Source organism: Aricia agestis, chromosome 20, assembly GCF_905147365.1.
Source record: "Aricia agestis chromosome 20, ilAriAges1.1, whole genome shotgun sequence".
Classification (NCBI taxonomy): Eukaryota; Metazoa; Arthropoda; class Insecta; order Lepidoptera; family Lycaenidae; genus Aricia; species Aricia agestis.
The window spans coordinates 9,368,276-9,381,752 of NC_056425.1; the positions used below are offsets into that span (position 1 = coordinate 9,368,276).

The following is a 13,477-nucleotide window of genomic DNA, read 5'->3' on the forward strand; positions in this document are numbered from 1 at the left end:
CCTAGTTAGCTAAAAATATTTTTAATTTTACTTGAGCTACCTGCAAAATGATATGTATTAGAAAAATTCTTACCTATTTTCTGTCTTCATTATCGGTCTTAAAGTATATAAAATAAAACACAAAATGCTATAACTTCTCATATAATGAAATGTGTTGCCATTTCAAAGGTTCATATCCCACACTGGTAGTATTTGGCAGTAGATATCGGGCAAATAGTTCCAACACTGCAGGCTCCTTGTTGTCAGTAAACTTTTGCAGTAAGTCTAAAAAACATTTTTATATGAGACAAGATCTAGAAGTTTTTCCTGTTTTGCTCAGTAATCAGTAATAAGTAAGCAGTGACAATTTCATAATAAGCTATTTATCACTGTATGGAGTCTTTAGACTTTGGTAAAATCGTAAAGGTGGCAGAAGGCTAAATTTCATAGCAGACTTTTTATTTTGATGGTCCACATTGCATAAATACGCGTCAAAATGTGTTACTGCACACCAACAAATTTTTTGATGCTTAATATTAGAGCACAATCCATAAATAAATAAATAAATTACCAAGTAAAGGAGGCTTGTGTGAATGTAAAGCACTTGGTACGCTCGCAAACAAAATATTATCTGGTATCTCCTTCATTTCCCCTACACACCCAATGATGACTCTTTCATATGGCTGCTTCTTACAACCCGATCCAAAACTACATATCGGTTCCAAATCCACTGCTAATTTCAACCAGTACCAAGTAGCCATGTACTTCACACCCCATTGTGGAAAAATCAGGTTTTTCACTGCATCTATATTGCTTGCGGCATTAGTACACCATACTACTACAAGGCACTTGTCTGCAAAAAGCTCTTTCACAGGTATAGATGCTATGTCTTCATTGTACATCATTGAGTAACTGAAATAGAACAAAATTTATTTTTAACTAGCTGTTACCCGCGACTTCGTCCGTGTCAACATAATGTAAAATTCATAGGTAAAAAATAAAAAAGTAAAAAAATATCCTCCTCCTTTTTTTAAGTCGGTTAAAAAGTAGCCTAAGTTACTCCTTATTGCATCAGCTATCTGCCAATAAAAGTCCCGTCAAAATCGGTCCAGCCATTTCGGAGATTAGCCGGAACAAACAGACAGACGAGACGTGGGAGAGCCATGCTTCGGCACGAATGGGTCGGCTCGACCGGATAAATACCACGTCCTCACAGAAAACCGGCGTGAAACAGCGCTTGCGCTGTGTTTCGCCGAGTGAGTGAGTTTACCGGAGGCCCAATCCCCTACCCTATTCCCTTCCCTATCCTCCCTTATTCCGTTCCCTTTCCATCCCTACCTTCCCCAATTTCCCTATTCCCTCTTAAAAGGCCGGCAACGCACCTGCAGCTCTTCTGATGCTTCATAAAAAAAAAAAAATCTAAAAATTGTTATTTTGGTGTAAGTAACGTCTAAATATTCATAATATGCATGTAGTAAAAAACGGTTATTTTATTTTTATATTACAAACATACACTCCAATTTTATTTATATGTATGTAGTATGTATGTATGTATAGATGTACAGAAATAGATGGAAATGTTTGAAAAGAGTTAGGTAAGTATTTACAAAATATAATTTTCATCATGTACCTACATAATGGAAACCTAGACTTCAGAAATATTTTAATACTAAAATAATACTAAAAGTAGCCAAATCAGTTCAGTTCTCGAGTTTTAGTGGGACTAACAAATTTAAAATTTATTTTAATTTATACCTAATATTATATCTAAGATAGAAAACTAAACGGTGTAAAATCCTAGGGACACTGGCTCACTAACACACCCAGTACCACTGTGGAGCGCACGTCTATCCACTGTCACTGTCACTATGCAACTCTCACTCTAGACTCGTGGGATGTCTCTCATTTCCCCTGGGGGGAAGAAATGGGAAGTCGGTTTCGGGGCTAAGCGCCCTACCCGAGGGGTCTGCCGCACCTCATAGAGATGAGCCGGTATTTGGGGTGGGACGAGTCCCTAAGTTGGGTGAAAGATAGAGTCACCTCTACTACCAGTGTGGCCTCCCTTCTAAACCCACCTGAATCACCCCTGGCGGTCCACCCCACTAGGTGAGATCCCCGGTAACCCAGGGGAAGGCCTAGCGGAGGCTGCCAGCGACAAGAGGCGAGGTCACAGGCAGGTAGAGTCGGGGGTACACTATCTGGTTTTGATGCGTGTGGAATGCGATATCTCTCGGTGTTCCGGAGGCTGTGTTGTGGCGAAATTTGAATATTATTTTGGTATGTTTTGGGGGGAAATATTGGAAGAGTGAAAATGTTGAAAAAGTGGGGGAGAAGTTGAAATTCAAAATGGGGGAAAAATTTCAAAAGCTAGAGCCCTAATTGAAAGCAACTGAAACTCTAGACTACTTGACAATGACTTATATAGATTGCATCCCCACTACTGGTGTTTATGAGACAATGTTAAGTATCTACTATGTAGATACACTGCACAATGCACATATACACTACAAACGGTATCAGTGCTGATGAGGAAAACTTATTTTTTATTTATTTCCACAAGGGATAGGAGCTAATGTTTTTGTGAGAAGTTCATACCTCATCTTATTATTGGCACTCTTCAGTCTTCTGATGTATTTGTTCCACCAGGGTGGATCAGCAATCACAATGTCATATTTATTTCCAGCCAGCCCTTTAGATTGCTCCTTCACACACCCGCACAGAAACCTGAAAAATTTTGTCAAATATTTTTACCACAATAATTATGATTCAACTAGATTTATGTTGTAGACAAACTGCAGATACTTGTTATTTGTAGTTATTAACTCCCCATCCACTCCCAAGCTGTCGAATTCAACCACGATAACAATAGAATAACAATAAATTTCCAAGAATCTGCGATTGAGGGATTAAATACATAATAAACCTCTTCTTTTTAAATATCACATTGTAATAGCAAATCTGGTAATAGGTCTTACCTTTAAACTTTTTAATCGGGACTTAACGCGACTTATGTAGTAATGCTACTACGAGTGCATACTTTTTCTTGACGTTTCGGCCGTGTTGCAACGGCCGTGGTCACGAGGGGACTGCAGGAGCGCGACGTCTTCATTTGCACCGGGCGGTCTGTTCTACGACTACCCTTGAGTTGTCCAATATTAAGTCCCGATTAAGTTTAATTATAATGCAACGCGAAAGTTCAATAGGTCGTACCTTGATTTTGGTGGTATCAAAAAATATTCATCTTTAATGAGGCACTTAAGAGCATCATCAGAATTGTTGCCTCCCTTCAAGCCGTTATAATCAAATTGAGTAAGTTCAAAAAGCCTTTTAGAGTGTTCTCTTACTTCGGCTGTTTCATAATCATCTTGAAATATGTTTTCTCTCATACCCTCTGGTATCTTTGTGAGGAAAGTCTGGTACAGTTCTCTTATTATTCCAGTCTGTAAATGATGGTTAGTTTTAAATATCCATAATATAAGTATGAATACAGTCAATTCAGGGGTATTCTTTACCAATCTTTAAGTGTTAGTTACACTGCCATACTTAAGCATCTCTTTTTAGAATCTCGAAGGTAATCAATAAACCTCGAATCATACTTACTTCTTTTAATACTTCATCACATTTCCGTGGCCTTTTGTTATTTATTTCATGCATTTTATTTTTGATAGCAAATATTTTTGGTGATAACAAATAGTGATGAGATTCATTCTCTACTTTAACAGATTTAAATATTTGGGATATGTATTCACTGTGACTTATAAGAAAAGCACTACTGGTATTAAACAACAAAGTCATGATTCTCTTAGTTCAGATTTACACCCAAACTGAAAATTTACATTTTGTAGTTTGTACACTTTGATAATTTTGAAAGACTTGTGTAATATTATTAATAAATTTTTATGGCATATATTATTGCCAAATATTTTTTAAATTGAGCAATCTGCACTGGAACAAAAAATTATAATCAAAACGTTGAAAAATGAAAACAAAATTGTTTACCAAAGAGAATATAATCACTACCTACGTTTTAATTGTTTACCGTCGATCAGCTGATACACAAAATGAGTTAACTCCTTCTTCTTCTCGGACAGATACTTTTACTAAAGTGTTCGACAAGCTGTACTCTGTAGGCCTCAAGCCTGTGCTGTGCATAATTCGAATCTTCTGGGGTCTGGGAGTTTCTGTGGGGAGATTTGCCGGGAATGTGACAGAGTGATGTTGTGTTTTTGTATTTATTTTCCTAAAATTGTGTTAAAAATATGACTGTTATGAACTTATGAACTTATGACTTATGAGTTTTAAATGTATAATATAATTGGTGAGATAATAATATTAACCATTAGATATTCGTTATCGTGCACAAGTCTCCATTCCAAAACTCCATCGAAAGTTTCAGTAAAGCTTCTACCCATAGAGTATACATTATAGCAAGCTATAGAGTGCTTCTAACAAGGTATATATGAACTGTAAGCACGAGTGTGAACATATTTTCCTAAGCGTTCCCTAAGCGTCTTACGATGGCACATGGAATATCACTAGACTTGCGTTATACGTTTGACAAGTATCTATAGAACTTCTGCTTAAGATCGGCATAACGAGGAACGAGCGATGCGCGCGCTCTATAGCTTGCTAATGTATACTCTAAGCTTCTACCACTTTATTGAATCGACCAACTTGACTTCTTGACTGTATTGACTTTTACTTAGACTTTGATTAGACTTTAGACCTGACAATATAGAAAAAAGATGCTGAAAATTGTATTATCATAAATTTGTGTATTATAGAAATTAGAATATAGTTTTCCCGCCATAATGTTCTCGACACTAGCCATGGTTAAATAGCCGAAGTGTCACAATAAGAAGAAAAAACAATCAAAGCTGTCAATGTCAAAGTGACACTGGCTGGCAGAAATGAGAAATGATGGATTAGGTACGGAATTGAGGAATGAGGAATCCAATATTTACACTTTAATTTTTTGTTAAAATCAATGAGTAGAGAGATTTGAATCAATAAAATTATTAACTATATTATCAATGTCTTTAATAAATGACTGTTGATCAAAATATAAACAAATAAAAGAGTGTTTGTGTCATGTTTATTCGGGCAAACATGATCACATACAGCATACAATTTTGAATTAGTTCTTATTGCAAGTTAAAACTGATATCTGTTTACAAAAAAGTGTTGAATTATGGCTTCGAGTTCATGTAAGTATATTCATTAAACAGTTCATACTGTAAGCATTAATTATATCTTTAAACTTTCATACTTTGCAGCTTCCTTCTTATTGTCTTATATTTTCAGTAAGAAAATTATGTAAACATTCTATACCATGATTACTTATTGACTTACGCGTTACGTCTATGTCTATTTATTTTATTATATTATATTTATTTGTTATAACTTCTCATTATTGTGTTTTATTATTTAGATAAATTGAATATACCTTATGTCCATTTAACTTTATTAAAACACCATTCTAAACCATAATTTGGATGAAGTCTTTGAAAACAAGTTTTTATTCAGGTAAATTAAAAATCACCTTGAGTAAATCACTAAAGATTCATTTGAAAAAACATAACATTAGACTGCAGACATTTTAGTACATTCTGGCAGCAATGATACTTCTTGAAAATTGTAAGTAAAATGTTTTGTACCCATAACACCTTTGCTATTTTTATGGAAATATCAATATGTATTTAAGATTTTATTAATGTGTCTTTGTTAATTGTGTCTTATATTATTAGTTGCATCATTTGTCATTTCATTATTATTTAATTACATTATTTATTCATCTATCCTTTTTTCCTAGTTGTTCTATTATTCCATAGTTTGTTTTTAAAACAATTTAAATAACATTCAATTCAAGATTCAATGTTAAATAGCATTGAATCTCTTATTTGAATCTCCCACAGGTTGGGAAAGAAATTTAAATTAAATTATATATTTTTTAAATTAAAAGAATAATGTTTTTACTAGATGACACCCGTTGCGCCAAAATTAGGATATCGCGAGTAACTGTACAATTTTCTGGTTATAAAAACTATTCCATGTCCTTTCTTGGGACTTAAAGTATATCCATGCCAAATTTCAGCTAAATTCGTTCAGCGGTTTCAACGTGAAGAGGTAACAGACAGACAGACAGACTTTCGCATTTATAATATTAGTATGAATTAGTATGAATATGAAAGTATAGATTAGAGACTAGATAATATTGTGTTCCCTTCTACTTACTAATGTTCTTACCCGTGGTTTATGTCTGTATCAAATTTCATAAATATTAGTCCAGAAATTTCAAAGGTAAACAATCATACAAACAATATTTTCCCTTTGTAATTATACATATATTAATACTCTTTCTTATTATTATTATAAATCACAATACCTATCATCATTTAATTATTTTTTACGTTTATTTTTAAATCAACTTTTTTTATTTTTTATGTTGTAACATGCAGTAGCTTCTTATGCCATTATTAGCATAATATTTGAAATACTTGCATTTGTAATACTTGCATTTGCACAATGTTTCAAAATAGTTATTGTTCAATAAATTCTACTTTAAGGATGTATAGTTATATATATATTTTTTAAGCGTATTTGAAGTATCATAGGATAAGAATCTGGTATTAACTGTGAAGTCTGAATGATGATACATAATAATTATTATATTCTGCTATAATGTTGCTAAGCAATACTGGAGTGTTTAATATCATGAGTCTAGACCAGAGGTTCCCAAACTCCTTTTATTTCGTGGCCCACTTTACAGGTACGAACCCCCTGTAACAAAAACCCCCTACAATACTAATCCATGAAACTTGCTATTATTTGAAGTAACTGTCGCTGTGTTGTTTTTCAACAAAATTATCAGCCTATGCTGGCGAACCAAGGCGAACCAATTCCACGCGACATGAAATTTTGGGCATGTCAATGATCATAAAATTATTATAGTGATTATTCTACAAAAGTGCCAAGTTAGGGGCATAACATTTTTAAATATTCGCGTCAGGATTACAAAGAAATCGTTTCCACGTTTCCACGATATAGCTTTGAGTTCTAGCACGTAGTTCCCGCGTAGCTAGCAAGGCTAATAGGTGGAGTTCAGACACGATTTTAGGTAGGCGGGCGGGCAGCGCGGTATCGGCGAGTCTTGAAGTCAAGTCGGGTAATCAAATACATTTTATAGGCCCCCGTTAACGACTTGTGGACCCCCATTTTTTCCACGCAAGCGTAGACCCCTGTCGGGCTCCCGTGGACCCCTGGGGGTCCACCTGGGTCCTGAACCACTTTGGGAATCAATCGTCTAGACTCTAGACTTATGTAAGTAATTATCATTTAATCATATATTATATAGGCACAGTGGTGACTGGTGCTCCACTATTGAACCTCATTGTGAATGTAATAATGTTTCAAATGTGCTGGCCTGCTCTATATTGGTTCCTGACTGTACAAAATATAAATTTATTTATATTTTCAAAAATATCTTTTAGAATAATGATTACCTATATAATACTTATAAGTATTTAACTAAGCTAATATTCGCGTTTAGAACAGTGGTCCCCAACCTTTTTTCATACAGGGAACAACCATGTTTTGGTCTTTGAGTCGCGGCCGCATCAAAAAAAATTTAGGGTGAAAAAATAACGTTTTTCAAAATTAACGATTTAGGACGTTCGCTGCGTTAAGCGTACGCCCGCGGCGAGGCCACCCGCAACTCGCGAGGCGTGCTTGTTTCATATTGTCATCCCATATCCCATCGGTTCAGCCGTCGCACGCGGCGCGTGCAGCGGTGCCCGCGGCGCGTGCAGCGGTGCCCGCTCCGCAGGCGACGGGTCAACAATCTAGACGTGACAAATGGGCTGATTGGCTGACGCCTTTGTACACGTCGGCATCGTCGTCTGTTGGCTAGCTAATATATCAATAAAAAATCCATAGGTATCGACTGTTATACACCCGCGCTATCGAAATTATACTGACCGCTGCGAGAGACAGGTGACTGTCAGGCGGGCGCACGGCGAGGGCTCAACGCAGCGAACGCCCTTAGAAGTGAAAACAATTTACGACTTTCACGACGACTACATTATTTTGCCGGTGGGCGTTTATCAGACGTTGTGACGCGTTACGTCGCCACGTCTGACGCCGCATTAGGATTTAGGTGTTTATCCCAGGTGTGACCCAATTGCATTTACTGAAACTAATCAATAATATTGGCAAAGTCATTAAACATTTAACCCTAACGTGCTCGCTGCAAAAAATTGACCCCTTAAATATAAACATAGGGGTAACAGCGAAATCATAAAAGTTGTAGTATCAGGGTGTTATCGATCAGGGGTCGCGGGGCGCATGCGCCGCCGCGCGCAGGCCAGTGCGTGCCATGTGCCCGGCCCGGCAGCAGGACAAACAGACGGACGGGTCGACGAACCAAAATCGATAGACCCACCATGCAGCTGTAAAACCCTCGTGTTTACGTTTCAGTAACGCGAGGAGATGTTCAATCACAAGTTACCGAGTGACTTTCCAATGCAAACCCTCCGTAAGAAAAGCAGCCCTTGCAAATGTGAGTGCCACACGGCGGCCGTTAGCTAGCTAAATGTCACCAAACGCATCCTAGCTTGTATGTTTTGCATTTTTATTTTGTTTTATGCATGGTCCGAACCGTGCCACGCTAGAGCCCCTCGTAATCAGTGCTCCTTGTAACAGAGGTGTAACAGAGGCGTCCGGTGCCGTGAAGACTAGAATAATGCAGGTGTGTCACTTTCAGCACCTTCTGGGTCATTTCGGTAAGTTGCATCACGCTTTTTACGTAGGCGACGAAGGGTTAACAGACAACCATGATTCGCCGCTAGTGCTAACCTTTTTTGAAATGCTACTAACATTTTTATATCTTTGCGTAATCCCAATGTCAGCACGAGATGTACGTGATGATAAAAAAATATTTAAAAAAAACGCGACCTTGTGCACTAAGTGCTGACCTTTGACATTTCTTTATAAACTGTACTTTTGAAACTCTTTGTAAGCGGCCATTGGTCCACCATCTCAATTCTCAACTGCAATAATATTTTATTATTATTTTAAATAACTATCTTTAACTTGACTTAAAGGACATTGGCAAGTCGCCGTACATTCAATGCCTTGGCCCTTGCCACGGTCGCGCTACCTAAAAATACTACAAACTTTTTTGAAAGCCAAAGTTTAAGTTTAACAGTACAGTATCTGCAGCTGTTTAAAGTAATAGATGATTCGTTTATCCCGCGGGAATTTTTCTGGGACAAAAAGTATAATGTATCCTTTCCCAGGACTCAAAGTATCTCCATACCAAATTTCAGCAGAATCGGTTCAGTGGTTTGGGCGTAAAGAGGTAACAGACAGACAGATAGACAGACAGACACACTTTTGCATTCCATAAAATATATCTAAACACTTACATCCACATGTTAAGTATACAGTTTATTATAAGAACCTTTGACGCTCTTGACGGATAATAAGGTTAGAATTCGCCAACCTCCTTTATTACTAACAATATGGTAGTATATTAATTATTTAGGTGGTATCATAGTGTCTCTATTCCGATGGGCTAAATTGTCATAGCAACGAGCTTAGTTCTGCAGTCGAATGTGTCGAAATAAAGTGCCCAGTTGACCTAAATTCTCTTTATTGCTTTTAAATTTTTAACTTCCACATAATAATTATATGAAAATTAGTACACACATGATACGTATAACCAGAGACCAGCCATACACTTATTCCTCTATGGTAGAACATAATATTACAGTACTTATAGTATTTCTTGGTAGGAAACTGAATAGGAATCGGAAAATATCATAAATATAACATTATGTAGTTTTTAGGGTTCCGTACCCAAAAAGGGTAAAAACAAGACCCTATTACTGAGACTTCGATGTCTGTCCGTCAGTCTGTCTGTCTCCAGGCTGTATCGTAAAAACCGCGATAGCTAAACTTCTGAAATTTTCACAGATTGTGTATTTCTATTGCCGCTATAACAACAAATACTAAAAATAAAATAAATATTTAAGGCAATAATTGCAACTGCTAGGCACTTGTCACAGCATCCATAATTATATTTGTACTTTAATAATGAATAATAATATTAAAATAAAGTAAATATTTAAGGTCCCTTACAAAAACACAATTTTTGCTTACTTTCGCTCTATAACGGTACGGAACCCTTCGTGTGCGAGTCCGACTCGCGCTTGGCTGATTTTTAAATATATGCAAGGTTGAAACATTCCTAGGTCAAACAAAAAATTGAAGGCTGCTTTATGAAAACAACCTATAAATTCGTAAACTCTTGTACTAAACAGAGCGCAAACTCATTTAAATAGAAACCTCGCGTTATCGTTAATGTTTCTTTGTTATTTGTTCATATTATCACATCTCAAGGCTCGTCCCTACAACAAATAAACTGCAAAAATATCCGTACACGGAGTAAGAGAGTTGAATCATGTTTTTTTTCTATTTATACAATATGTTAATAATGTACAGTATGTACAATGTCTGGGCCAGTGAATTAAACACAGAAATAACGTACTCGTATAACTGAACACTAGTACTCTGGTGACGGCTGGTGTAGAAGTGATCATCAGACCGAAGTCGAGCGACCACTCCAAGCACCCCCACTACCTAAGTACCTAAGCGGCCATCTTTATTTATACACTACAAATAACATACATTTTTGTATAATATTTTATACAGCGGTAGAGGTATACGTGTATGTTTTTCGACCTAAATGTAAGCAAAACACATGTGGTCTCTTAAACGCGCAATAAACGAATATAATAGTGTGTTTAATTGGTCTAGTTACACTTAATTTTAACTATTAAAACTACTTAAATTTTAACTACTAAATAAATAAACGAACTACTTAAACAGAATAAAAGAGATGGACCCAACTCAATACAAGCTTGGGCCATAAGTCAAGAAACTGGCTAGCGAAAAATAATGCTTTACAAGCATTATTAATATGTAGTGCATATTAGAAATCTTCTCTCAGGTTCTGAATTAAAATGGAGTAAGAACTTGGTACCATCAATTATGAGAAAAATAGGAGTTCAAAGGCTCTCTGTGAAGCATGTTATAATGTTGTAAGTCCATATGTTACAATGATACCCAGTAAACGATATGAAACCACATAAGTTTGTAATTAGAGGGTTAACGAACGCATAATATACCATGTACGCCATTGTACGCATGTAAATAGTTCTATGAAACATATTAAACTGCTTTATCATGACTGCAAATTATGCTATAAGTTATAACGTAGCTCAATGAGTTTCTAAAATACTAGAGTAGCAATGTCTTACAAAAGATTCTCAGAAATGCGTAACCACTTTTTTGTTCAAAAGACAATGTCAAGTCATATATTCGTTATGTCATTATGTATGTGAGATATGCCTGCAGGCATCTTCGAAGTGGCAACGCGTTGCTACCGTAAACTTCCAATCTAGTTACGTTAGTAACATAGAATATCATTGACGTAGCTCGACATAGCCGTGATATTATATTTGGTACTAGATGACGCCGTTGCGCCAAAACTCGTTTATCGCGCGGGTACCGTACATTTTTCCGGGATAAAAAGTATCCTATGTCCTTTCTCGGGACTCAAAGTATCTCCATACCAAATTTCAGCGAAATCAGTTCAGCGGTTTGGCCGTGAAGAGGTAACAGACAGACAGACAGACCAATAGACAGACAGACACACTTTCGCATTTATAATATTAGTACGGATTCTCTGTGATACTGGTTTTTGCATGGCCGCGCAGAAATTCGTATTTAGCTAACAAACAGTACATTTTGAACTTCGCACAAAGATTTGTTTTTTTTTTATGAAATAAGCAAACGGGTCACCTGATGGAAAGCAACTTACGTCGCCCATGGACACTCGCAGCATCAGAAGAGCTGCAGGTGCGTTGCCGGCCTTTTAAGGGGTAATAGGGGAGGGTATTTTATTTAGACACTGTTATTTTATAATATATTTTTTGTAATTTTCCATCTTTTTAGAAAAAGATGGCCCCGTGCGAGTTTCTTCTCGCCGGTTTAGTTCCCGAACCGGTGGTAGGCATCTGTGTAGCCCCGACGTTCAGAGAATATTTGAAAAAAATTACTTCTGAATAAAAATTTTTGAGTTTGAGTGAGTTTGAGGTAGGAAAGGAATAGAGGAGGGTACGGAAGGGAATAGGGGAGGGTACGGAAGGAAATAGGGGAGGGTGGGGAAGGGAAAAGGGTAGGGGATTGGGCCTCCGGTAAACTCACTCATTCGGCGAAACACAGCAGGAGCGCTGTTTCACGCCGGTTTTCTGTGAAGACGTGGTATTTCTCCGGTCGAGCCGGCCCATTCGTGCCGAAGCATGGCTCTCCCACGTCAAAATTGTGTGGAAACCATTTTTTCTTTGATATGAACTATCCCATATTCCAGAGATTCGTGTATCTCCACACAAATTTTATATGAATTGGTTTAGCGTTGTAAGAGTGGAGAGGTATTTAGTACAGAAAGTATCGCTGGCTTTGAACATGAATGTTGATTCTATAACCAAAATCCAAAAAAAGAAATGTCCTTTCAAAAACTATCGCCTGATGTTAAGCGATTGATGCCACACATGGACATTGAAGCATGCTTTTGCTCACTTGATTTCTTTACTCGTACATCCTCAAACGCCTTGGTTGTTCGGTAACCCCACGCAAGCGCTACTTTACGTCATTTTTCTATGAGACCATGGCATTTATCATACCCATGCCAGGAATATTTCATGGGGCTCATCTTCCGGTAGCGTCAGGTCGGGGTCAGGCGTTCTAAATTTAAAAACAGGAAGTTCAATTGAACCGCTAGTGATGCAGTTAATAGACAGAAATACGCTCACTCTCATTTCGCACTCCATGGAAATGACGTTAAAAAAAGTGGACCTAAAATCCCTGTTGGCAAAAGGTGATTGTGTTGTGTTCGATTTGGTGGTATTATAATTTGGTAGAGTGTGTAGGACTCCTAATCTTGAGAATGTATTGAGGTAACTTTTCTCACTGCTATGCTAGGCTGAGCCTAAAATCAATAGCGCGCTCTAGATGTTTGTGTGAAAATTAAAAGTGCAAAGTCTACTTTGCACTTTTAATTTTCACACAAACATTTAAAAAAAAACGTTATTGTGTACTCTAGTACACAATAACGTTTTTTTTTAAATTACGTGTTCTAAAACTAACAGTATATTAAGCTTAATTCTTCAAAATTCCATATTGGGATGATACACATCAAACATTACAATCCCTCAAACTAGTTACTAGGCGCAGCCTGTGCTAGGGGGGTAAATATTGGTACTTCTCTTGTCACTATTTATAATGTAAGCAAGTACGTCTTACATGCAGTGTTAATTTAGTCTTCTACTATAAATTATAATACTTATCACATAATTTATGATATTTGTGAAATGATCAAGTTTTATTATCAATGGTTCAACAAACTCTTATTAAGAGATTCCCAAGCGTTCATTGC

At 36.8% G+C, this 13,477-nt stretch overlaps 2 protein-coding genes across 9 annotated transcripts in view; one reads left to right on the forward strand and one right to left on the reverse strand.

Annotated features, from left to right (window-relative positions):
- Nucleotides 1-125: 125 nt before the first annotated feature.
- LOC121737089 (N(6)-adenine-specific methyltransferase METTL4) lies at nt 126-3,846 on the reverse strand. 2 transcript variants are annotated; one of them, XM_042128634.1, is made up of 5 exons: nt 3,580-3,846; nt 3,190-3,419; nt 2,575-2,703; nt 551-891; nt 126-264 (listed from the first exon to the last, which is right to left on the reverse strand). In XM_042128634.1, the coding sequence occupies exons 1-5, from the start codon at nt 3,772-3,774 to the stop codon at nt 128-130; spliced, it is 1,032 nt and encodes a 343-aa protein (XP_041984568.1). In that variant the 5' UTR covers nt 3,775-3,846; the 3' UTR covers nt 126-127. The 2 variants fall into 2 exon arrangements, with proteins under 2 accessions (XP_041984568.1, XP_041984569.1); XM_042128635.1 differs by lacking the exon at nt 551-891.
- Nucleotides 3,847-4,980: 1,134 nt separating this feature from the next.
- LOC121737152 (protein disabled) overlaps nt 4,981-13,477 on the forward strand; it is a 32,146-nt gene continuing 23,649 nt past the window's right edge. For 2 of the 7 annotated variants that reach the window (XM_042128721.1, XM_042128723.1), the window contains exon 1: nt 8,273-8,536. In XM_042128721.1, the coding sequence (XP_041984655.1) occupies nt 8,467-8,536 (70 nt within the window). In that variant the 5' untranslated portion in view covers nt 8,273-8,466. Of the gene's footprint in view, nt 5,187-8,272; nt 8,537-8,690; nt 8,760-13,477 lie in introns of those variants that run through there. The other 5 variants (XM_042128727.1, XM_042128728.1, XM_042128722.1 and 2 more) reach the window with 4 other exon arrangements.